This window comes from Ammospiza caudacuta, chromosome 1 (assembly GCF_027887145.1).
Source record: "Ammospiza caudacuta isolate bAmmCau1 chromosome 1, bAmmCau1.pri, whole genome shotgun sequence".
Taxonomy (NCBI): Eukaryota; Metazoa; Chordata; class Aves; order Passeriformes; family Passerellidae; genus Ammospiza; species Ammospiza caudacuta.
In genome coordinates this window covers 9,425,865-9,449,917 of record NC_080593.1, presented here as the reverse complement: position 1 = coordinate 9,449,917, position 24,053 = coordinate 9,425,865, and the positions used below count along the sequence as shown (strand labels likewise).

Genomic DNA, 24,053 nt, shown 5'->3' with positions numbered 1-24,053 from the left:
TGCCAGTGGAAGCTTGGGCAAAGAAATTATTAAATTAAATAACATGACATATTCTAAAGATTTACACACATGCATACAAGTACACAATTTTTAAAAAATCTTAACCAAAATTATGAAAGATTGTCTTGCTTTTGGTTAGCAAGATTTTACTACAAAATGCTCAACTGCATTCTAGAGAAGACAGATTTCTTTGCATAAAGCAATCTCTTATTTTGACTTAGCAAAGCTGAAATTGCAAGGACAGTGTCTCACCATCCAGAGTGGACTGCAGGGGTCCTATTCTCCCCATCCTCCTGACTCTCCAGACGTGTCTGGCCGATGGCACATACAGCTGTGTGACCTCACAAATGAACAGGATTTCACAGTTAAACAGGACTAATTACACATTATCATTTACTGCTGCATACTAAATACACAGAGCTGTCACATGCAGGAGTGTGTCTGAATATCTTAATTCATGGAATTCACAGAATCACTGGGTTGGAAGAGACCTTCAAGATAATTGAGTCCAACGCAGCCCCAACACCTCAAACCCTGGCACCCAGTGCCACATCCAGGCTTTGTTAAACACACCCAGGGATGGTGACTCCACCACCACCCCAGGCAGCCATTCCAGAGCTTTATCACCCTTTCTGTGAAAAACTTTTTCCTAATATCCAACCTATATTTCCCTTGACACATCTTGAGACATCTTCATTTCTGCTGATCCCTCCTTACACTTGTGCCTTACAGGAGTGCTGCACAATTAACAACAGTACAATATAAATGCCCTGTATTTAAAAATACCACACAATGTTACATTCAGTTCTGGTATTTAGGACACTAGAGAAGCCAAATTTGAAGTTTGAGATATCAAATATTCTGTTTATTTTTTACTGAGCATGTGTCATGATTCACAGGAATCTAGTACACAGCAGGTATTAGCTTTTTCTTTTGCACACACATACACACTTTTTGACATCAATGTCATTTTTTTCAAAAGCTCTTAGAAAAATAAAGTCATTTCTAGGTGAAGTAAGTACAGAAAATGCTGCTGAATTCTCTTTTATTTTAAAAGAGAATTTTCCCCACTATAGAGCAATTATTTAATTTAGCATTTTTACTATGAGAAGATGCAACTATGTGCTCCTCTGCTATAAATGCCAATGATTTACACTCTTGCACTGTAGGGCAAGTTCCCCTTTACTGACTGGAAATGTGCTTTAACATACAAGTTTCTTAACAGAGGCAAGACTCCTACATTAGAGAAAAGCAACATTATTCCAAGTTCTAAATCATATAATCTGTGCAGCATCAACATCACCAATACTGTCAGAAATCACAGACTTTACCATTGAAAATTTGGCACCTGTAAGGCTTGGTGGAAAAGGACATGACTCTTACCTTATCTGCTTTAATGTTTTCTTGTTCTGACAGCCAGTGATTTGGTGGACAGAAATTTCTCCTTGTATCTCTAGATTTCAACATTTTCACTAAGTTTGTGATGACCTAGGTGTCAGAAACACACGCATTCAGAATACACTAAGCATTGTGAATGAAATTACATAATTCACAAAGCAAAAGTTTTTTTTAAAAAAATCAGTAACATATAAAATTGCCATTTATTTTTTTTTTAACTCACAAAAACTTGCTGTTAGAGTTAGATAGAATGAAATTAAGTAATCATGGTTCACCTGCAAGACATCAAAAAACTTGGCTTATTAACATGTCATTCCAAAATCTAGGAACCAGCAGTACATAGGATTTAGCAGTACTGCACACCTGAAGTGCTGCATGCCAGTTCAAGGAAGCCCAAACAAATCATTATCAACATTAAACTCCTTATTTAAAGAAAATAACACCAAATCAAGTATACACACAATTTATATTAGATATGTACATCATGTTCTTTTATCTTTCTAGCAAAATTGAGAAGCAAAATTGTTATAGTGATCACTAGGGTAATCTTTTCAATTTTAGTGTTTTTCCTGGAAGTTTCCTCCAATCCAGAAAAAAATGAAATAAGTAGAGAAACCAAGCTAACAAATTCTCCACCTCAAGCAGAGCTGCCATACTCAGCTGCATGCCTTCTGTCCAAAGCTGAATCAAGTTCACCCACCACTACATAAAACATAATTAAGTGGAATCAATACAATAGTAAATTACTAAGCTAAAAAGACATTATCACTGCTACAATGATCAGCCATCTGTTTGGCAAACTCAAAGTACAGCACTTGAAAAATGAGTAAGAAAAACGTGTACACAGAGTTTTTCATAGAAATAATCTTGCTAAAAGACAGTCTTAATAGACAGGTGCCAACAGTAACAAAGTTCAATGGGCCTTCTAAAAGATTCTGGGTCTAGATGCTACACAAAAGAGCTTTTAACATCCAGTCTTTAAGGTAATGTCTTTATTCAAGACAGAACAAAGAATGCTATTAAGTGAACTGTCTGATTACATGGGAATTTTCATCACCTTTCCCTTATAAAATTCAGTGCAGGTTACATGAATCACTGAAGCTCTATGGTCCCATTACCACTGTGAGGCAAATGTTTTTTAAAATGAAAATAAAATCAGAAAAGACTATCTACATGGAGGCAATGAAAATACAATATTTTACAAGCAGCTAAAGAAACCTTAAAGGAAGCTGAATCAGATTAGGTGAAATTGGAGTTTCTCCTGCAGAATGCATTGGTACTGAGAACACCAACCCAGCTGGCACCACAACTCAGCATTCCTTTGTAAAAACTTTCCTAAGTATGTATTCCATGGAAAGGGAAGATGTACTACAATAAAAATATTAAAATGGGGATTTCTTTCCAATAAAGTATCCAGTGCAAGCAGTATTTAAAATTAAAATTCAGCAAAATTAGAAACTTGATTTCACAGGATTAACTCAAGATGGTGAAATAATTCTTCTGTTTAACAAAGTTATGAGTATATGAAAATGGATTTAAGATTTTCTATGGAATCTGTATAGTTGACTATACTATCATTCTACCAAGCCAAAAATGGAGGAGTCTGTTGAAGACATTTTCACATGTAAATCTTACCAAAGACCTCCAATCTGTTAGCAAATATGCACACCATTATCAGCAGCCTCACTGTTTCCAGATTTATCATTATATATTAAATAATAATATATAACATATATATATTTATATATAATTTAATTCACTTCATGTATACACATATGTATTTTATTAGACACCAGAGGTATTGAAAATACACAAAAGAAGTGAGGAGTTAAAAGAAAAAAGAGAAATTAAAAGCACAGATTATAAGGAAAAAATATGCTTTTTTTCCACCAGCAGCTTGCAAAAGCTTTAGCAAAGATAAATCCCATATATTTGATAGATATATTTGACATAGTGCAAAAGAAAGAAAAAGCAGTTTCTACTTGAATTTATAATTAACTACTTTAGCTTTGTTTTAATGATTTAGAAGAAGGTACTGCTGCCTGCTTACTGGCAGGAAGCAATTTTTTGAAGCTGCTGTCAGGAAAGACTCAGAGCCATACACAGGAGTGTTCTTGAGGACATTAACTTTAGCCATGTTCAATTTTTATCTGTAACAACAAACATGCTTCTGAAGAAGAAAAGAAGGGAAGCTTTGCTATTATATTCTTTTCTGGGGTAGAACTGGAGCCTTCCAGATACCCTCAAGATTTATATTTCCAGTTCAGCTGATGGAAGACAACTCTGGCTCCTGAACATAGTAAGAGTACACCCAGTTTTGACAGTTCACTACAAGTTTAATTTCAGACTGCCAAAGTGGGACAAAGTAACTCAGAAATTTACAGCTCTCTGAATGACAGCAAAATATGATCAAATTCACCTGAAATCCACCAACTTACACAAAGATTGATTAAGCATAACAAACTAAAGCAAACAAAAATAAGGAGGCATGATACAAACTGCATGCATAAAAATACCCCTGGTCTGACATCTTTCTCAGAAAAAAACACATATTGGGGGTTTCATCAGTGACCTTTAAATCAAAAGTTTATTTGGCAATTTAAAGACAAGTAATTAAATTACATTGTGCAAACACCTATTAGATCAATCTGTGCAAATTACAGATTCAGTGGTGCATTAGGACTGTATTCAAAGCAATCAAAACATTATCAGTTACTCTCACTGCTATTAATGCTTATGCTCATAAGTGAAATGTGTTGTAAAATCAGGCAGAATAGGCTGGATAGAGGCTACCTTAGACTTGTAGAATGAATAAGCATTCCTTAATTAGCCCATCAGGTTAAGTGCAAGCCTTAATGGGCCTTTCCTAAAGTCTAGCATGACATCTTTCTCCAAACATGGCCAAGAAGAAAGTTCCATTAGCAATATTAATACAAGCTTAGTTGATCATTTTCATTCAATTAACTTCTTTCAATTAAATAGATAGCTTGACAAAAGCAGTGATAAAAGACCTGAAGGGACAGCTGATGACTCGAACTGAACATTAGTGTGCGAGAGGTCGCCAGTATTAAACAGACTGTAAATCTGGCATTCAATTTGGAAAATGCATTTCTTCTGCTCCCACTTCTTTAATGAGCAATTTTAGCTGACTAGATGTGTTTGCTGCAGAATTTTCATGACAAGTCAAGCGCTCCTTTTTCTCAGCAACAGTTATATCAGGGTTTTTTTTCTGCTAACGTTTTCAGCTTCTCTTAACTCATGTCTTCGCTAGGATGCCACGGATAAAGCCAGCAGAAAAACACTGGTAGATCCCCAGAAAGAACATACATTAGATTCACATTTGCTAAGCCAGATTCACCTTCCCTTTAGATTCCAGCAAACCCAAAATGAGGAATACCAACAGGTTTTAGAAGATTACAAAAAAACCAATACAGCATGGTACCAGTATAGTGAAGTCTCTAATACAGAGAGAAGTATCAGAAGTATCAGAACTATCTGATAATCATTAGATTTTGTTAGAATTTCACACCTATACAAAGTCATGATAACATGCTTAAGCACCTTGGTTAATGAGAGTCCAAGTTAAACCCCAAATTTTACACAGTAACTGTTTTATAAACAAGACAAGCAAGAAGAAAATTAAGAATTGTCAGAAGAAAAAAAAATTTTACAGTTATCAGAATTTAGTTACTTGAAGTTTAGCATATATGCCAAACAGCAATCCTCCCCAATCCATATTCCTTGTTGCAACAGCAATAAAATTACAGGGACAAAAACCTAATTTCCTATCTTCAGCAGAATCATTACAATTTTACTCAGCTATGTTCTGAAAATTGCCAGAATTTACCTTGAATAACTGAATCCACCTTTTCTGTTCTGTCTGTATGCACTGCTGCATTTCTGTGTTTTTTGTCACTCCAACACTTCGAAATGCTGCAATATATTCCTCCCGAACCTCGGGCTTGGTTTCTGGGTAAGCCAGCTTGATGATTCCCAGACAGGCATCTCGAAGGCAGCGGGACAGTATTACAAGCTCTTCTAGTGTAAAAGGCATCATTGATGATTGTCTTTGACCTACAACTACATGAAACACAAGCTTAAGTTTCCTTAAATTACTTTTTAAAACCCTAATTATTTAATTCAACTTTAATATTCACACAAGTAATCTAGAGAAAAGAAACATCATCCAAAAAAAGAATGAGTAAAAATTTAGAAAGGAGATCAAATATTATTGTGTGCAGTTACAATTATTTTAATTACAATATCCCCTTGATCTCTGTTGTGATTCCTGCTATGTTAAATTTATACATTAAACTGCAGGTTCAGTCCAGAAGAAGTTCACTCTCTTCACTAACTCATTAAAAATTATCATGATTAAGAACTTCCATATCAGACCCTGTGTAAAGCTAGGGTTCCCAAGGTGCAGCCCATTAATTTTTCTCTGTTTTTTCTAAGTGCAATCACCATAAAAGAGCCAGCTGACAGCTGAGTGCTCAGGGGACCATCAGCAACCCAGGCCAGAAGATCCTTCCTCCCAGATGTCAGCAAATCATTGCCCAGGGAGCCCTCCAGCCTCAGACAAAAACATTTTACAAAGCACTGCTATTTAGCATGTTTGAAACTCACCTTCTATTGGGTCACCAAAGAATTCATTATCATGAATAGAAATAAGTGAGTGACTAAACAAAGAACTGAAAAGGTAGAAGAGAGGGATAATTCGGCTGGAGTCCTCTAAGGACATTGGAGAGCCTCTTGAAATCACTTGGAGGAGTGGCACCATAGACCTTAAAATACAAAATGCAGTGTAAAAGAGAGGGTTAGTAAAACACTCTATGACAGTACTACCTTCAGCATTCTGGTAAAATAATGTGGTAGTAGCTCCAACAGCAGTGTAACAACAGTATTTTCTGTTGTTAAATAATTACTGTTTTCAATTTCTGAAAAATAAGGTTACTCCTCAGAAGTTCTTGTTATTGGTACCTCAGTGTCTGCATGGCAAATTAACTAATACAGACTGCAGATACTTTGGAGACACAAAGCAAAGAGAATAATTCTCTGCATGTCAGCACTGAACACACCTGTACTGCCTCAGCTCCCAGGAAAGTGCTTCTGCCACCATCTATTTATGGACTAGTCAGAGCATGTGAGATAAAACTCACACACTTGGCATGAACCACCTGGAGCTTCGGTGTTTGCTCCAGTGATGCTTGTAAGCACTGCAAGAACTACCAAATATTACACTCATTTTAAATAAGTCTCTTTATTCTGTCTGATTTCCAAGATTTTGCTCAGTTTTATGAAATCACAGGAGGTAAGTAACCACACCTCTAACTGTCCCATTTCCTCTTCACCAGACATTCTACTTTAACAAAGAATCAGCTCCAGAGATGGTACAATACATACCCTGTAATCATCCGTGTCGTCATTGAAGATATCAAATACCAAAGATGCCTCAGGAATCTGGCATTAAAGGCTAAACTATAAAGAAGCCTGCAAAAAGAAGTTAAATTAATTGGGTCTTCCAAAATACTAAAAATTCACAAAACACAATGCTTCAATAATTACTTTCCAGTCAAGCATTTCTCAGAAATAATTTAAATTTACTTTTTCCACATGAAAGGTCTTATTCTGATCAAATATGGTAAAAGCTCCAAAAACTGACAACTGAGTATATAAAACCTTATACTAAAAATAATAACTTTCATTATCTCAGCAACAAACCATACAATATAAATAACAGTTTTCATTATTTTAGCAACAAACCCTACAATATAAAACCACATTTCCAGTATTTTGCTGAATTCAACATATATTAATAAAAATCACTGAATTAATGATCTGAGACCTTTTAAATTCTAATACAGCAAGTTAAACCAAACTAGTTAATAGGCCAATTCTGTGGTTCTTCTGACAGTAACAAATATAGCAATTTTTTGCAGAAGGTAGATTAAAATACCTTCATTTATGTCAGAACTATAGCAATTTTACTGATATACTCAGCTTGGCAGAGAGAAATAGAACATCAATGGAACAATGTCAGGACTGCTACATGTGCACTAATCCACCTGTAAACTGAAAATTGCTTATTGTTTGAAAATTTCTTACTAGTTTGTAAATGTGTAATTTCACAAGCCAGTTATACACAGGACTGACTTTAACCATATTACTTCAGACATGATTACATTATCAAAAACTTCTTATAGAAAAGAGAAATAAAAGCTTCCTGAAACTAAAAAGTCATCCCTAGCATTTTCTTCCCCTTGTGGGAAACAATACATGAGACACAATCATTTAAAACTTCTAGGAACCAAAATGGATTTCGCTGACCAAACAGTCATTTTTTCAGGTATCAAAGAACAACACTCAGTTATTTTTTCTAGATGCTACTTTCCTAGGTCTCCTAATGTCTGTTAGGAAGTAAGTAAAACAAATACTGAGGTCAACATCTCTCAGTGGCCAACAGTTTTGTAACATCAAAATTCTCTTGTGACCAGGCATACAAGAGATGGGAGGCTGGGAAATAGCAGGCAGGGGAGGCTATCTGCTGCCAGAAAACAAAATATTATTGTGGACCACATGGAAATAAATATTTGCCAGATGGCAAAAGGAAAAGAAGCACACATTTCATTAGAGAAAAAAAGTAAAATATCATTAAAGGTTTTAAAACATTGGAGAATGGTTTAACTCCCACACAAGAACACCTACACACCCTCTCACAAACACCCCTGGCTCCTGCTGCCTTCCCACAAGCACAGCCTCAGTCCTGAGCTGGTCCCTTCCTCGGGCTCCCAGCTCACCTGAAGACAGATCTGGGATGCAGCAGCAGGAGGCAGCAGAACTCACTGAGCACAAAGGATCCTTTCACAGCTACAGGGAGTTCTGGAAACAGACTAAGGCCATGCAGGAAAATGGGAAATGAAACAAGCAGCCTTGAGTTTGTAGTGCGCCTCTTTGAATTTTAAATGCATAGATCATTACATTTAAAAAGAGTTGGGAGCTTCACTTATTTCAAAGAAATTGCACATTGGGAACATTACCAAGTCCAAGTCAATTTGAAGCAACTGCAGCTAATGCCAGTTTAAGATGTGCTTTGCTGTTACATTAAATTCTACTGTGTTTTTTTCAAAAAAATTCAACCTGAAATTGATACATGAGAATTCCATTCCCTTCTAAAGTCACATTATTTTGACATTTGGTGAAAATTATGCATTAACATGTAAGGACAGCCTTATCATACCTAGCTAATTTAGAATAAGGATTTGTATTTTACTGTTTAAATATCTGTATGATAGCTCAGATGTCTTGGTTTCTGAAATGAGAAATTTCCACAGTGACCTTCAGTTTTCAGCCTGACATTTAAAATGAAAAGTAATTTGGCACCTTGCCTTCAGGTCTCCCGCAGCTTCCAAGTAAAAACTTGTTAATTTCTCAATCATCCCTGGAAATTATGTACCAGTTTGAGCAGAAATGAACAAACATTATGGACAATGAACCTATCATAATGTAATTCATTTTTTCATTCCAGCAATATTCAGCAGTAATGAAGGGGAAAAAAGGACAAACCTTAAGAGCTTATAATAATAACCTTTGCCTAAGTTTAAGCCATTTTTATTCCATATCCGTGATTCAGGCAGTCAATTGTAGCAACTGCTCTGTTTCATGGCTCAGATCCAGAAATGCTGAATTAATTCAACTTTCACATTTCCCTTTCCTGAAAATCTGCTTAAGTACAAAAATGCACATTAGGTAGAAGATGGCACCAACAGCCTGTTTCATTAATATGAAATAACTGTAACTATGAAGCAAATGAATTCATCTGCTCTAAAGCTTCCACTCTAAAGTTTCTGTGCTGTGACCAGAAAACAAATACAGAACTGGAAATTGAACACAGAATGGTGAATTGGGCAGTGTGTTAAAAGGGATTTGCATTGCTAGATTCACCTGAAATTTAATCCATTGCAAAAGTAAAGATGGCAGAAAAAACCAACTACCTTCCCACTCCAAGTACAGAAACAGGCTTTTAAAGTTCAAAAGGACAACTGTAACCAAAAAATACAAAAAAGAAAATAAACAAAATGCAAGGATGACTTTGGAAAATTGTAGTTACACAAAATCAGCTATAATAAAGTTTCAAAATTTTTGGTTTCACACTGACAAAAAAAAAGCACTGTGAAAAGTAAAAAACAACTAAGTAAAAAAAAACCAACTTGGAGAATCAAAATAGGTCAAAATCTACCTTATTTGATCTTTTTCCTTGGCAGATAAAAGATGTTCATCTGTTTAAAAACGGCCTTTCCAAGTAGAGCTACATTAAAATGACACAGTGGAAAAATTCCTGATAAAATGAAAAAGAGTACAGGGATGGCTCATACATCCTGAGGAAAAAGCCTTAGGAATACACAAAGTTTCAAGATCAGCTAATATATATATATATATATATATATATATATATATATATATATATATATATATATATATATATATATATATATCTGGTTTTGAGTGTCAAAATAGTCTTGACCACTTTTTCCTTTTAAGAAAAAAAAAACAGAAAAAGAACTAGAAATAAAAAATATTACAGGCATTTTGATTTTTATGTTAACTTATAAAATCTAACTCAGAGGTTTCATTTTCAATATTTGCACTATTCTAAAAAAACTGAAGCAGCTAAAGTTGAAATTCCTTATATCTAGAGGTTTGAATTTTCTTGAAAATCTCACTGAATGCCACCAACTTCTTCACTATGAGATCATTATACATGTTTTATGCAATGGATTCATTAATAGATTTTCTGTAAAGTCCAATATTAAGATTTAGCACAACTGTTTGGAAGAAAGCAGCATTTCTCTGCTACCAGAAAGGATAAACTTTTTTCAAGTGCAAAAACACACACTGCCTCAACCTCAGGCTGTGATAGAGTTAAATTCACTTTAGTGATTCCTGTTAAGTATCAATTTTAATCATACCAAATTAAATTATCTGTTCCCAAAAGTAAGTACATAACGATCATTTATTTAGACCCTTGTTTCTCTCTCTAGGTATCTAATTGTCCACAAAGGCCACATGATTTATGTCTACTTGCCACATTAGCATTTTGAGCACCTCTGGTTTAAAAAAAGTGTCAAATTCCTCCTGTGCAATGGGACAGATTAAATGACCCATTAAGCTTAATTTAGCTGAGGCACCACTACAAGTTAATTAGTTAAAGGCAAGATTTTCAGTCTAGGTCATAAATTGGGCTCAGTTTCCCACTGAGACCATTTAAGTTAATGAAGAGAATCCAGCAGAATGAGAGGAGCTCATACAGCCTGCGACAGGTCACTGCTGCTGGGGCAGAGATTCTGTCACTGCTCAACTGAGAGGTGTCACAGGTATGAGACAGCAGCACAGCCACTGCTAAATGCACTCTCCTGATCTTTAGAGTGCATTTAGATGCACTTTAGAGATCTTTGTATTGGACCATGAACATAAAAGCAAAGCTTAAAAAAAGAAGATTAAAACTGCATATGCAATGATGTTGGCTTTAAGAAAAACACCGCAGTGTCAGAACGCTGCCTAAAGAATGACCATAACAGCCCGGTGTAAACCTGGGCATCTCAGCACACATGTGAACACAGCTGCTCACAGCACAGCACAGAGGTGCTGAGCCACAGGCTGAGATGAGCAGTTGCAGTGAGAACAGGGACTGTGCAGCTGTTCACCCAAGGCAGTGAACTCAGGGCACTGCTCAGGCTCTGCCAGCCACTGACATCCCAGCACCAGCACAGCTTCCACCACCATTGAACACCAGCTGGAATAAAGATGAAGTCTAAGGTATTAAATTACACCCCAAAATATCTTACAGAAATACAACTTACTTATTTAAAGCATTGGTTTGATAAAAAAGTCCTGCAAGTCTCTCCAGAAGAACTACAGTCCAAGAAAAAAATTCTCTCCTTTTTTTTTTAGAAACAGTATTCAATAATATGTAGCAACTTCATCCTGGAAAGATTACAGCCCATCCTTTTTGAAAACAAGCAGAACTCTTAATGGCTCCTTTACAATCAGGGTTTTATTTTACATCTCTAATGTTACTGAACACAGGGTACAGGGTTTTTTTTTGTATTTGTAGTTTTTACAGGTTTTTCTTGTATTGGGACCCTCTTCTTTAAGTTGGCTTGATTGCATATTTCCAGAATTATTTCAGAATTCATCAAAATGCCTAATAACTAACCCAAAGCAATGAGTTTTTCCAGTTATCCACCTCTGGATCCCACCACCCTGTCTACAGCATCAGAAAATAACTTTACAGGCTTGCTCCTTTCAAAACTACATTATTAAACTTGTGGGCATCTTGTTTTGGACGTGGTCTCTGTTACAAAATCAAGGAAAACACTGAGCTGATTCAGCAAAACCAATGTTCCTAACATCACACAATATCATCATCATCAGTCAAATTATAAAAGTATATTATAATCATCAGTCAAATTATAAAAGTATTGAGAAGCCTCAAGAAAAAAAAAGCATTCAGCAATAACAGTGACACAAGTCTATATTGTGAAATTCTCATCTTTGTCCAAGAGGGAAAAAAACCTCAGAACTATTAAAACAATACTGAGATATTTGTCATTTGTTCCCTTCAAAATCCTGTGTCGATCTTAGCTCAATTTTCTTGTTACTGAAAAATTATTTTCAATTATTACTGTATTTATCATCCCATTTTTCAGATTTGAAGCTTCTGTTTTTATAATTACTTTATATCACAGATATGCCATTAAATAAACTACAACTCCTATTTTAAACCCAGTATGATTTCAAACACAAAATAAAAGAGTACTCTTGGCTCTTAGTATATTAAAAACAATTTTAGATAAATTATTTTTGCTTAACTATTTCTACATGGTTTTATTAAGCATATATACTTCACTCTGGATATTAAGTAAAAGTTTCAAAGCAAGGGTCTTTCAAAAGACTAGAATTAAATTTGATAAAATTTGGGAATTAAAAAAAGTCACCAGACAAAAAAAGTGAAACTTAATGACAAAATGTCTTTTAATTATCTTTCTAAATTCCACAAATAAGTATCATCTGTCCTTCAAAAAACACTCAAAAATTATGTTTAGAATAGCTACTTGGTAACCTAGGCCACATCTAAAATGCACTGAGAACAGGACAAAAGACTGACAGCTGCTGAAACGATGATCCCGGGCAAACTCAGCACTTACACCTGACTTCTAAGTCAGAACCAGTAATTAAATGTCTACTTTAATTCACCAAATATCTGTGTAAATTAAGTTCATTTTGACCCCAAAAGTAATTGCACTGGCATCATTGAGAGAAATCTTCATATCTACTACTCATTTCTAAAATCCAGCTACTCAAAAGTCACAATTTGTAAATTATTTTCTACTAGAAGATGCTGAGTAGAACTTTCATAACTCCTGAATGTATCCAATGTGTAAATAGCTTGTTATCACAAATAATTGCCAAGACCCAACAGAGCTTTTCAGAGGAAATAGATGCCATACTCCTACAATTAAAGTTGGGTGACTTCTTTATTCATTAAACATCCTTTTCCACACAGTTCACCAGCAAGCCCCCAGTCAAAGCAGTGATGCATTTAAGCTCAGTAATTACTATCCAAGGCAATGTACTACTTGCAACAATAAAGCTGGCACACTAATTCAACTGCTGCTATGATCTTCAGGTCTCACATCCTGCTCTAATGCAATTAGTCTACAAAGAACTAATTACCCTAATCGAGCAATCACAGTTTCACTGACATCTCACTTCCTCTAGCAGCTATAAACACCATTGGGCTAAGATAGCACCTAATTAGTTTTCTGTATCACTGTTTACAATGCAGTTTGAATATGTTTACAACATTCCCTGAATACTTACTTTACTACCAGCAACTACACAGGTACTCCAAACTACTTGCACAAGAACAGTGTTAATACTTATGGGTCTCAGTCTGACAATAAAAAGGTCAAAAATCTTCTCCCACTGTTCTGACATTTGTGGTTTGCAATCTTTGTAAAAGAACACTGCACAAATGAACATGTCCTTTATTTTTATCTCAGGTGCCAAACCCTCCCCAAAAACCAGCAATTTTCAATAGTTAGGAATTAATTAACTGCACAAATGAACATGTCCTTTATTTTCATCTCAGGTGCCAAACCCTCCCCAAAAAACAACAATCTTCAATAGTTAGCTATTATTTTAATAGGCAGCAAGAGATTTTGGTATACACTAAAAAAGGGTGTGAATGAGTTGGTTTCAGTGCTCAGCTAGCCAGAGAGACTGGGGAATTCAGAGCACTGAATGTTTTAGAAACAAGGTAGTCCAATTTCTACTAGAATGACACTCAACACTGCCTCTGAGCAAGGGAAGAGATAAAATGCTTACAGGAATCCTGAGAGGGCATAGTGACCAGCAAGAAAAGTAAGAAACAAAAAATCCACTCTTTGGTTTGCCTGGAATTACTGTTTAAATTCTGAAATTCTAATTTATTTTGGTTAGTTATAAAAGAAAATACAGAAAAAACTCCACAAGGAATTTAAAACAAGTCTATCTAAGAAAATTTTAGATGTACTGCAGCAGCTGAAGATGACTATTATTTCTACTTGCCTGACTTTTGGCACCATCATTCGGTGTTGTACCATGAGTGTGTGGCAAATTGATGCCATCAGGGTAAAGACCTCTTCACTGGCTGAATCTCTCCACACCATGTTCAGCAGAGTGTTTGTCTGCTGCTTTGTGTCCAATTTCTTGAGGCACTCCTCAGTTATGTACTGGACTGATATTCTCCCATCACCCTACAAACACACCAAAGGAAAGTTTACTTTTAATTTTTTTTAATGATATCCCCATTTCTATTAAAAAATACTTCCAAATTTAACTAGAATGAAGTTTTCTTGTACAATAAATAAAACAGAAGCACAGATGTATATCCAAGTTTTAAAATTATCAGATCCAAGAACCAACTTAAAGTCCCAGGCAGGTAAGTGTTGAGCTTTGGTATCCACCCTTCACTGAGGCCAGTGGAAATACTGCCTTTACTATAAGTATGTTCTGTAATACTTACACACAATTAGGCAAAATCTCTAACTGGCATGAAACATGTGAATAATCACCTCTTCTCCACTGACATCAGTCAGCATTGGACATGAAACCCAGAAATGGATGTTGACTCTAAATCCCTTTATAAGGAGTATTTTCACATTCACAATTCTTGGGTTAACAAATGACAACAAAGTTCAGGGTGGTCAGTGCATGTCTGGGCAGTACCAGCAGTGTGTGAAGAGGAGTGCTTTCTCTTGACATGCAACTGAGTCCACCTTAACCTTTTCCTAACTTCCTCTGGGCAAAGCTCTCAGGCTCATTGAAGGACACAAGTGAACCAGTTACAAATTTTTAAGAAAGAGGGGTTGCCCACCAACTCATCTTTTTTTTTTGTATGATAGGCATGCATGAAAATACCAAATACATACACAAAAATCACAGGAGAAACACATAAAAAACATACTGCAATAAAGAGTATTATTTATATAAAGCCTTCTCAGAGCAGATATTTTTCTAATTTAAAGTTATCTGCGAACAGAAATTACTGCTTTGTTTTTACCTAATCACCTCTTAAGCATCACCCATCTCTGAGGCACAAGTAGAATCTGCCAATATTTACACTGGCAAAGAAAGTATTGTGTGCCTGGCAAAGAAAGTATTTTATTCACACTACACTGGTAAAGATTTTGGTGTGACAGTAATATGCAGCATCTAAAAACACTCAAGTAAAATGCTGCAAGTACTCCCTGGCACCATGGCTCTTCCTAAGTTTTGTTTTTTTTTAAATGGACTTTAAATATGGTGAAATTGCTCAAATTCTAGAAAGAAAGCATGCACACTTAAGTCCTTTGAATGACTGTGTCTTCTGAAACATTACATAAAAACCAGTAAGAAAATGCTGAATTTACATCTGTCCAACTTTGTTTAGTCAAAGTCTTGATATGAGTAACAGGAGGCTAAAGTCAGCACAGACTTATTTATTAAGTAAGTTTAAACTATAGTGAAGAAGTCCTATGTATAACAGTGTCTCTATGTATTATTACAGGAAGCAGGTGTTGGTTTCCCTTTGAGGACTTTTGAGTTAGTGGGTATGTACTGACCTATTCTACAGCATAAAAATTGTAGTTATTTCCATGAGGAAAAGAAAAAAAACACTAGGTCGGAGTATCACTGTATTTCATGATATCTCAACTACATTGTGGACCTACAGAATACAGAGAGTAAGAAAATCTCTGTAAAATACAAACATAAAAAGGCAATTTTAAGTCTCTTTTTAAATAAAAGCTTTGTACTTTCACAGACATGCTATCTGTAGTTTTGGATCTATTGTTATAGTAAGGAGTTTGCTTTAATATAAACAATCAGTTCCATTTGCTTGCAGGGAACAGACACCAATTTTTAAGAAGCAAACAGGCTCCCTTCTACACCTATAGAAAAATACTGGACTTAGAGTGATCATGTTTTTGCCTATCTCTGCTGCTGTTGCTGTAGCACAAATGCATTGACAGGAATTCTGCACTGCTTACTGGTGTAGTTGTCATTTTACTGATCTCTTCATCCTCATCTTCAGAATCACTGTTTGCATCTTGACAATCTGTACCAGCAGCAGACACAGGCAGCTGAGAGAGAAAAGTCTGGAGTACCCTCAAATATACAAGAAGTCCTTCCTCTGAAAGGGATCCTAGTACATACAGAGAAATAAATCATCATCAGGGAGAGCACAACGTGCTATAAAAAATATTTTACCAGAAATACCTGACCAAAACAAGTTATGCCAAATCTTATCAAATTAGTGCATTTTTATAATGAAAAGGGTAAGAATAGGTAACAGAACAGATCTCTCCAACACTTTTATCCACAAACTGTCCTTTTTACTTGGCAATGAACCATGCTGAGGAAATACCTAACATATTAACTCCAACATGAAAAAATCCATGAATTGTCCACTCAGCTTGCTCACCCAAATATGTTTCTCCAACTGTTAACACAAAGTAGAAAAGCCATGGGGCTTGATCACTTCTTCTTGAACATCCACTTTCTGCTAATAATAGTGCATTCAGAAAGAGTTCATAAGGGAAAATGGTCTGCACATCAGCAAGCGCTGGAATGATGAAATGGAATATCTGATCTGTAAAAGGTGCTGCCAGAAACTCCTCTGTGAAGGCTGCAAAAATCTGCTGCCTGAAAGGAAGAAAAATTGTTGCTATAGAAAATACAGGCAAAATTTCCCACAATTATACCAATAGAACAATAGATCATTTTACAAGTATGAACACATCCATCAAGAGGACTGCAAAGATGTGCTCCATTAATTCCATCCCAGTACATCAGATTTCTCAAAAATTAACTTCTTAGACTAAATCCTCTTCCTAATGATCTTACATGCAATTTTATCCTTTAAACTTTTCATGAACTGGAAGAAAACTATTCTGAAATAAAATACATTTTTATAATATTGAAGAAAAAAATACATCTTAAAAACCCTTTTACACAAAATCCTATTGCAACAAAAAACCCTACTGCATGTGATACAACCTGAATTCATGTTCTCTGTCTACACACCTGACTCTTTCTGCTTGCAAGCTGCCTTAGTAATTTCTCTCCATAAACCTCAGCTCATCTGTCACAAAGTTCTTTTGAACTCTGAAATTCTTTTCATCTACCCTTAGCTGCATCTCTGCTCTCATCTAAATTTTCCACGCCCTCATTCCTGTGTGCTGATACCTGCTATTCTCTACACTCTGTTTATTGCAGCATTCAGCATTTTATTGCCTTTTTCTTAAAAACACCTGAAACTACATTGCTTCAGTGATGTACAGTGCTACCAAAAAATCATTACTGTACAAATAAATCAACAAGCTGCACTGAACAAATGGCTGGACACTAGACAACAACAAACTGCACATGTGATTATAGCAAATGAGTACACAAATGTTTCATGTTATCTTTATTTACCTTGCACCTTCTGGACAGGAGCTATATGTAAAGTGCAATGGCTTCAGAACATTCTCCAGAAGTATTTTTGCAATAGGGACACGAGAAACATCAGAATACTCAATACTCGAGGGAAGCTTATTGTTAATTAACAAATAAAGCGACTTGTAGTAGCCTGCAAGCAAAAAACATCACTTTTAAACATAGCATTATTTTTCTTCTTTTCCATATAAAACAATAAATGAAGTTGAAAAATACTTTCTAATTCATTACATGAAGCTTGACTTAGGAAGACATTTTACAATAGTCCAAGTCACATTCACATAAATAACAGGCTGTATCAGCAATCTCTCTGGAAACATCACATTATAAAATCATTCATAGATAATCAAACTGTCTCTGAATATGGTTATGAAAGATCAATCAGCTCTTACTGATGAAGTGAATGAAGTGAATACTTTGATTTTTAAAATAATGATTTATGCAAGGATGTTCTCCTCTTCTTTGAGTGACTCTAGTCGTATTGTACTTTCACTGTTCCAGAAATGAAGAATTTTCTACTCTATTCCAAAACATGACTGCACCATAAGGCAAGAGGCCTGCTGGCAGAATGTCCCAATTCTGTGACCACCTTGCCTTAGCAGACTGAAGAATACAATCACTATTTCCAGAGCAGGGCCCTCTCAGACAGTAATAAAATGCATTATCACCCATGCCATAAAGACATGTATAGAGAAGAATTTATTTTTATCTCACTGAAGTACAAATGGAACCACATGATTTCATTCTTCTTAAAGCAACTTCCTTCATGCTCAATGAACTCCCAAACTAAGACACAAGTCCCACAATAACAGGAACACTGTAAATGCATAAACAGTGTCACACCACTGAGAGTCCAGTCTGAGAACCCTTCTCAGGGACCACCTAACTTGTTACAGTGGAAGTCCCATAAAGGAATGACTTAGCAATGCTGACCAGACACACATGGAAGGCCATTCTATCCAAAAACATACACTAATGAAAACTGTAACAGATTCTTTACAAGTTCAGCATCAAAACTTATTAGGAGACAGAACACTTGCAGTTGCACAAAACCACTTCTTTTTGTTTTCATTGTAAGTAATCAGAAAGCTAAATTTTAGTAAAAATGTATGACTCTATAATCTCAAACTTTCATGTATCAGTTGTGAAGACAGAATATTATACTAAAAGAATAAATACATGCATATTTATTATACAAAAACCAACGTGACAGAGTTTCTGTTAAGCCAAGGCAAGTAAAATAAATGTGCTACATTAAGAATGATTTTTTTTCCTCTTAGTGATTTCAACATACAGTCCTTAGTAACAAGGATTAGGTAATCAAGTCCACTGAACGTACTGTAAACATTATATAGAAATATTCCAATAACCAATGACTGGAAGATGGACTTCCTGCATTTTACACCAAAGAGGCTGGATCCAAGAGATTTATTTCAAAATGCTTTTGTCTTTCCTCACAATTCACAAGTTTTGCAAACTCAAGCCACCATATCAAAAAGGCAAAATAATTTATTTTGGACATTCCCAGAGCAATAAAGTTTCTTTGCAACTAAACATCATTTTGGTGCTAACTATCCAATTCATTAACCTTTGGTATGTTTGCACAGGTGTCACTGACTGCAGTTCAGCAAACAGTTTTGCTGATGATGGCAGGAGAGAAATAAAAGCCAGGCCACCATCCCTGCTAAGGTGTCTGAGTGCTGGCAGGATGAAAAGCTAATGCCAATCTAGAATAATAATGAAAATTAATATTTACAGAGAACAGTACTGCATCACAATTATCAACTTTTACACAACTGAGGCCTAGATCTGCAACAGTATGTGTGTCCATGAGAGTGTGTTAAACATCTTCTGGAATAAAATTTTGTTAGGCAATATCCACCCACTATCAAAAGTTGTGCTACAAGTCTCTGTAAATAACTCAGTAGAATATTCAATTTATAAAGAGAATTTCCAAAGAAATCAAGCAGCAATTTCTCAAGCCATGACCTCATTACAAGGACAATATCCACCTAAGGCATAGGTTAGCGTATGCAGCACTTTATTCATCCTGTCTGTGGTAAAGACAAAAATTTTATTAAACAATATGAGCTTCAGGTGTTCAATTTTTCATTACTTCCCAGATTTCTGGCTCCTAGCTACTCACCTTTTTGAACCATGTAGTGCAAAATTTGTTCAATTAATGATGTCACAAAGCTGACATCTTGTAAAACAGGCAAATACGTATTCTCAGATGAAAATACCTCAAGCATTCTCATAGGAAGTGCAACATTCAGACTGTCATCATTGCAATTTTGCAGTAGCCTAGAAATGAAATTAAAATTATTTAACAAGATATTTCTCATTTTTCACCACACATTCACCTTAAAGTAACTTATTTCTATCTACCTGGTTTCCAGGTGCTCTCAGTGGTTTAGCTACATCTTTTTGCTGGCATCTTTATAATAATAAGTCCTGATTTTCAGGTAGCTATGAATATGGCATTTTACCTTTAAATCCTATTAAATTCTTGCTCTTAGTAATTTGAAAATTTGGAGGTCTACTGCATAAACTAGGAGAGAAGCAAAGAATAATACATGTTTTACCAACATGTACCACTAACCACATTACAAATGAAACCATGAAAGCCCCAGAGCAGCACAAGCTGGGAACGGGTGTTAGGGAACATCATGTGCACAACTAACACAGTATGGCTTTGATTACAGACTGAAATATTAAAACTACAACCATTCCCTCCCTTTTAACAAGTTGCTTATGTAACAGCTATCAGTAACCACAGAAATTATGATGACTAAGAGCCTATTTAGAATTCAAAGTATTTTTTAGTGCAAGACAACTGACTTGTCCTAACAATGTGCTTTCTTCCCTGTCCATATTAAGAGCTGCATTTACAAAAACACAATTTCCACTGTAGTGAAATGTACAATTCCATGCAGTGGCACCACATCTGTGTCCCACTGCACAAGGACTTTAAAGTCCACCACCCAAGTCTTCTTTAGAATCTGGTGTCACCTTTTATCATACATGCAGTTTACACACTACACTTATAAGAACACGAGTTTTAGTGACTTAAATTAAACAACTTTCATAAAAACAAGTATTTTAAAGCTCTGCAGAGTGTAACTAGTCCCTATTATTGATAAGAACAAATATATTGTTTTCTAATAAAAGAATAACAATAGCTGCCAGATATTCAAGTCACCTTAAAAGATTTACCCTTCTGTGATTCTCCCACTACAAATAATAAATTTAATGCTGAAGCCAAAATGTGACTGCTCAATATGTCTTCAGTTCAAAATAAAGAGTGAGGAAAGCCATATTCAATTATATTAGCTTTGAAACAACATCTATCCAAAGCATATCCTTGGAACATTAATCTACTTCAGGTAATAACATCTAAACACTATCAGTTCCCAAGAAAACCTGGTTTCCACAAATATTGTCAATGATATCACTATACAAAAACAGTTAAGAACAGACTCAGGCCTATCCTAGGAGAGCATCCTTAAGTACAAGTTGAATTTGAAAGTCAACAGAGCTTCAGAACATTTGACTGTTCTACACAGGAACAGGTGTCCTATACCAGGGATGACACATATATAATATAAACAGTTCTCTACATAAAATAATGTACATTTAATACTTGACTTGCTACAAAAAAACAAACAAGTGCCCATCATAATTTCTGAACACTTTTTAAATAGTAGCACATAGAAAAAGAATAAATTACCTGCAACACAGCCCCAACAGTCTTTTTATTTGGAATAAGCAAGTAAGTCTGTCTGGACCATCCAACTGCTTAACAAACTGAGAACTCTGTTTAATTAAATTCTGACACATCCATACCTGCAACAAGATATGCACAAGTTTACAGTTTATAATGACAAGTTCTATCATCTATGACAACTCAGACAGTGATATTTCAATGCTGTTATGGATACCTTTGGAGGACTTACAAACTCAGACTGAATCATGTTCAGTTGAGGAAAAACAAATTGTTACTCATTATAAACTCCACAACCACTAGTACTAAATTTTCAGAGTTAAGACTGAGTTACACCATCTGGTAATTTTTTTCTTTTTAAATAGCTATAATTCTTTAATGTCCATTATTAACAGCCACTACAAATCACACTTACTCATACATTTGTGAAGCTGGCAGTGACTTTGCAATTGATATGCCAGCAATACTGACAGTGAGAAAAAAAATCACCACCCAAACACCTTGGGAATGACCACGGGGCTAAGTAGAAATACTGCCTAAAAATTAAAATCCTAATAGAAGTACAGTGTTTTTTAAAACTTACTATGAATAGTACACATAGGATTTTTCAAGGCTTCACTTGACATACTATAAATGTGTGTGGGCACACACGCTTGTAAAATACAATTTTAAGTTGTGACTAAATGAAAAAGAGCAGAGTGCAGTGAAAAGTGCACTCTGAAGTGAAACACCACTCTAAAAGTGCATGAAGTGCAAGTACCAGAGATAAAGGAATGTAACAGCACTCACCAAACGCTTGGAGTCCTCATTCTGTCTGTAGAAAAAGAGCAACTGGCGAACCAAGAGAGTCAAATTCGCCCCATTAGCAGTGGAAAAGGCTCCTCCAGACTGAGCCAAACTAGCACAGCGATCGAATTCACTTCTTTGGATAGAGTACTTAAAAACAAAACATGCATCAATACATCAGTAATGGCTGTGATTTACAACAGAGCAAAACCTCAGCTTCCCATGCAGTGAGGCTGCAAAGCAGTAAAACAGATACAGCACAGATTTGTACAGAGATCAAAACATACACATGATATCAGCTGAAGCCATAACTCCATTCTGTAACTCAGCACAGTTGCAACAAATCTGCTGCTTATCAAGCATTATCACATCAAATATTTTAGTCCAGTTTATTCCAATTAATGAACTTAAACAAAACTCTTTCTTAGGAGAATCTATCCAACAGCAACCTAAATCAACTTTTTGACTCAAACTACAACCTTAACCACACTGAAAAAAAATTTAAAAGCTCCACTGGTGTGTGAAAGTTCTTACTACTTAATTCTTTTTATCCAATTTATCAGCTAAAAAAACATTGCAGGATCCCAGCCAGGTCCAGTCACATCCATGCTTTGCAGAATACACATCTGTTTACTAAAATATTGAGTTTGAAATGAAAATGCCGAGAGGGAAAAAAGAACTTCCAATTTCTCAAATACTCAAAACAATTTTTCAATAAATTATTTATTACAAGAAAATCTCATTTTCAGCAAAACCATTCGGCGTCTTTCTAATTAAATAATCAGGTACTGACTTGATGTTTTCTGTCTCTGTACCCTCTCACAAATGACTGGATTATTATTGCATTTTTCAGCCTCCGCCTTTCTTCCTGTAAAACAAAGCAAGAAAACTGAAATCAGTATCACAGGACTGACTCTTAATTTCTACCACTTTATCCAATATATTTGTATTCAATATGGCTTTTTAATGAAAATTAAGCAGCAATCATTAGTCAAATAAATTTTAATGCTCATACCCAATACACATAAATCAGTGAGAATGCTTTTCATTTTTAAATGCAAATTTACCATTAAATATTGCGAAAGAGTATTTAATACACAGTAAGTATGTAATACTACAGAGATCAACAGAAATATTTTATTATTTTGCATCACTTTATTGTTAATGCATTTTATTAGACAAAGTCTTAACACTGTTGAAAAATTCTGAAGGATTCACCAAATTCAATTACATCATTCTTCTTTCTGCATAGAGCAGCAAACACTGACAATCCACTTATTTGTTTTCACTCAAATAATATAAAAGCATTATGATGCTGGCACAATTTAGATGTGGGGAAAACAATAAAAAATCAGTTATTTGGAGACAGTACTGCCATCAAAAGGAAAATGAGGCTTAAAGCTCACTGTGGCACAGAAGCAAAATAAAAAAATTAATAAAAATTCTAAGTCTCTTCTCCAAAACCAGACATAAGTAGTGAATCCTTTTATAACATCATCCTCAGAAAGTGGAAAGAGTAGCAAAAATCACCTTTTTACAAAGGCTCTGAGGAACTGAAAGCCAGTTTGCTTGAGATGCTGTGCAAAGAGCTCTTGGAGGGTTCCCTGACAACACCCTGGGCATATCCCATTACAATAAATATCTATGGGAAGTGGCTACTGTAATTATATTTCTAACAATGTCCATGTGGTTTCTTAGGGAATAAAAGAGGGGAAATAAAGATTTGCTCATGAACCTAGAGCTACAAAGCAGTGGCTGAAGGAAAAGTACAAAGATAAGAAGCCTGCTTAAAAAGAGGAATTTTAAACTAATCAATCCTTAAACGATACTGAACCTATAATTCTGAGGGTCACCAGACAAAACAAAACACCAAAATGTTTTCATAAATTTCATCAAAATACTTTTGGAAAGTTCACATAAACTTTCAAGTCCCAAATCCTTGATTTCCAATTTATTGTCCTATAAAGACATATCCAAGTTAAAAGCAGGACCTGAACTGACCAGAGAGAACATCAGACAAAATCACTATTCAAGGCCTATTTTATTTTTCTTGGAAAACCTTGGTTCTTAAAGTAACTTATCTGAATAAGCAAATTCTTGAAGACTAACTGCTTCTATATCATGG

At 35.3% G+C, this 24,053-nt stretch overlaps 1 protein-coding gene across 1 annotated transcript in view; it reads right to left on the bottom strand.

Annotated features, from left to right (window-relative positions):
* UBE3C (ubiquitin protein ligase E3C) overlaps positions 1-24,053 on the bottom strand; it is a 70,639-nt gene that overhangs the window by 34,162 nt on the left and 12,424 nt on the right. The window contains exons 3-15 of the mRNA XM_058805555.1: positions 22,722-22,796; positions 21,932-22,078; positions 21,149-21,264; positions 19,565-19,722; positions 17,398-17,551; positions 16,403-16,623; positions 15,969-16,123; positions 14,008-14,195; positions 6,802-6,888; positions 6,025-6,182; positions 5,246-5,478; positions 1,384-1,488; positions 253-340 (exon numbers count right to left, since the gene is read on the bottom strand). Coding sequence (XP_058661538.1) covers positions 253-340; positions 1,384-1,488; positions 5,246-5,478; positions 6,025-6,182; positions 6,802-6,888; positions 14,008-14,195; positions 15,969-16,123; positions 16,403-16,623; positions 17,398-17,551; positions 19,565-19,722; positions 21,149-21,264; positions 21,932-22,078; positions 22,722-22,796 — 1,885 coding nt within the window. The remainder of the gene's footprint in view (positions 1-252; positions 341-1,383; positions 1,489-5,245; positions 5,479-6,024; positions 6,183-6,801; positions 6,889-14,007; positions 14,196-15,968; positions 16,124-16,402; positions 16,624-17,397; positions 17,552-19,564; positions 19,723-21,148; positions 21,265-21,931; positions 22,079-22,721; positions 22,797-24,053) is intronic.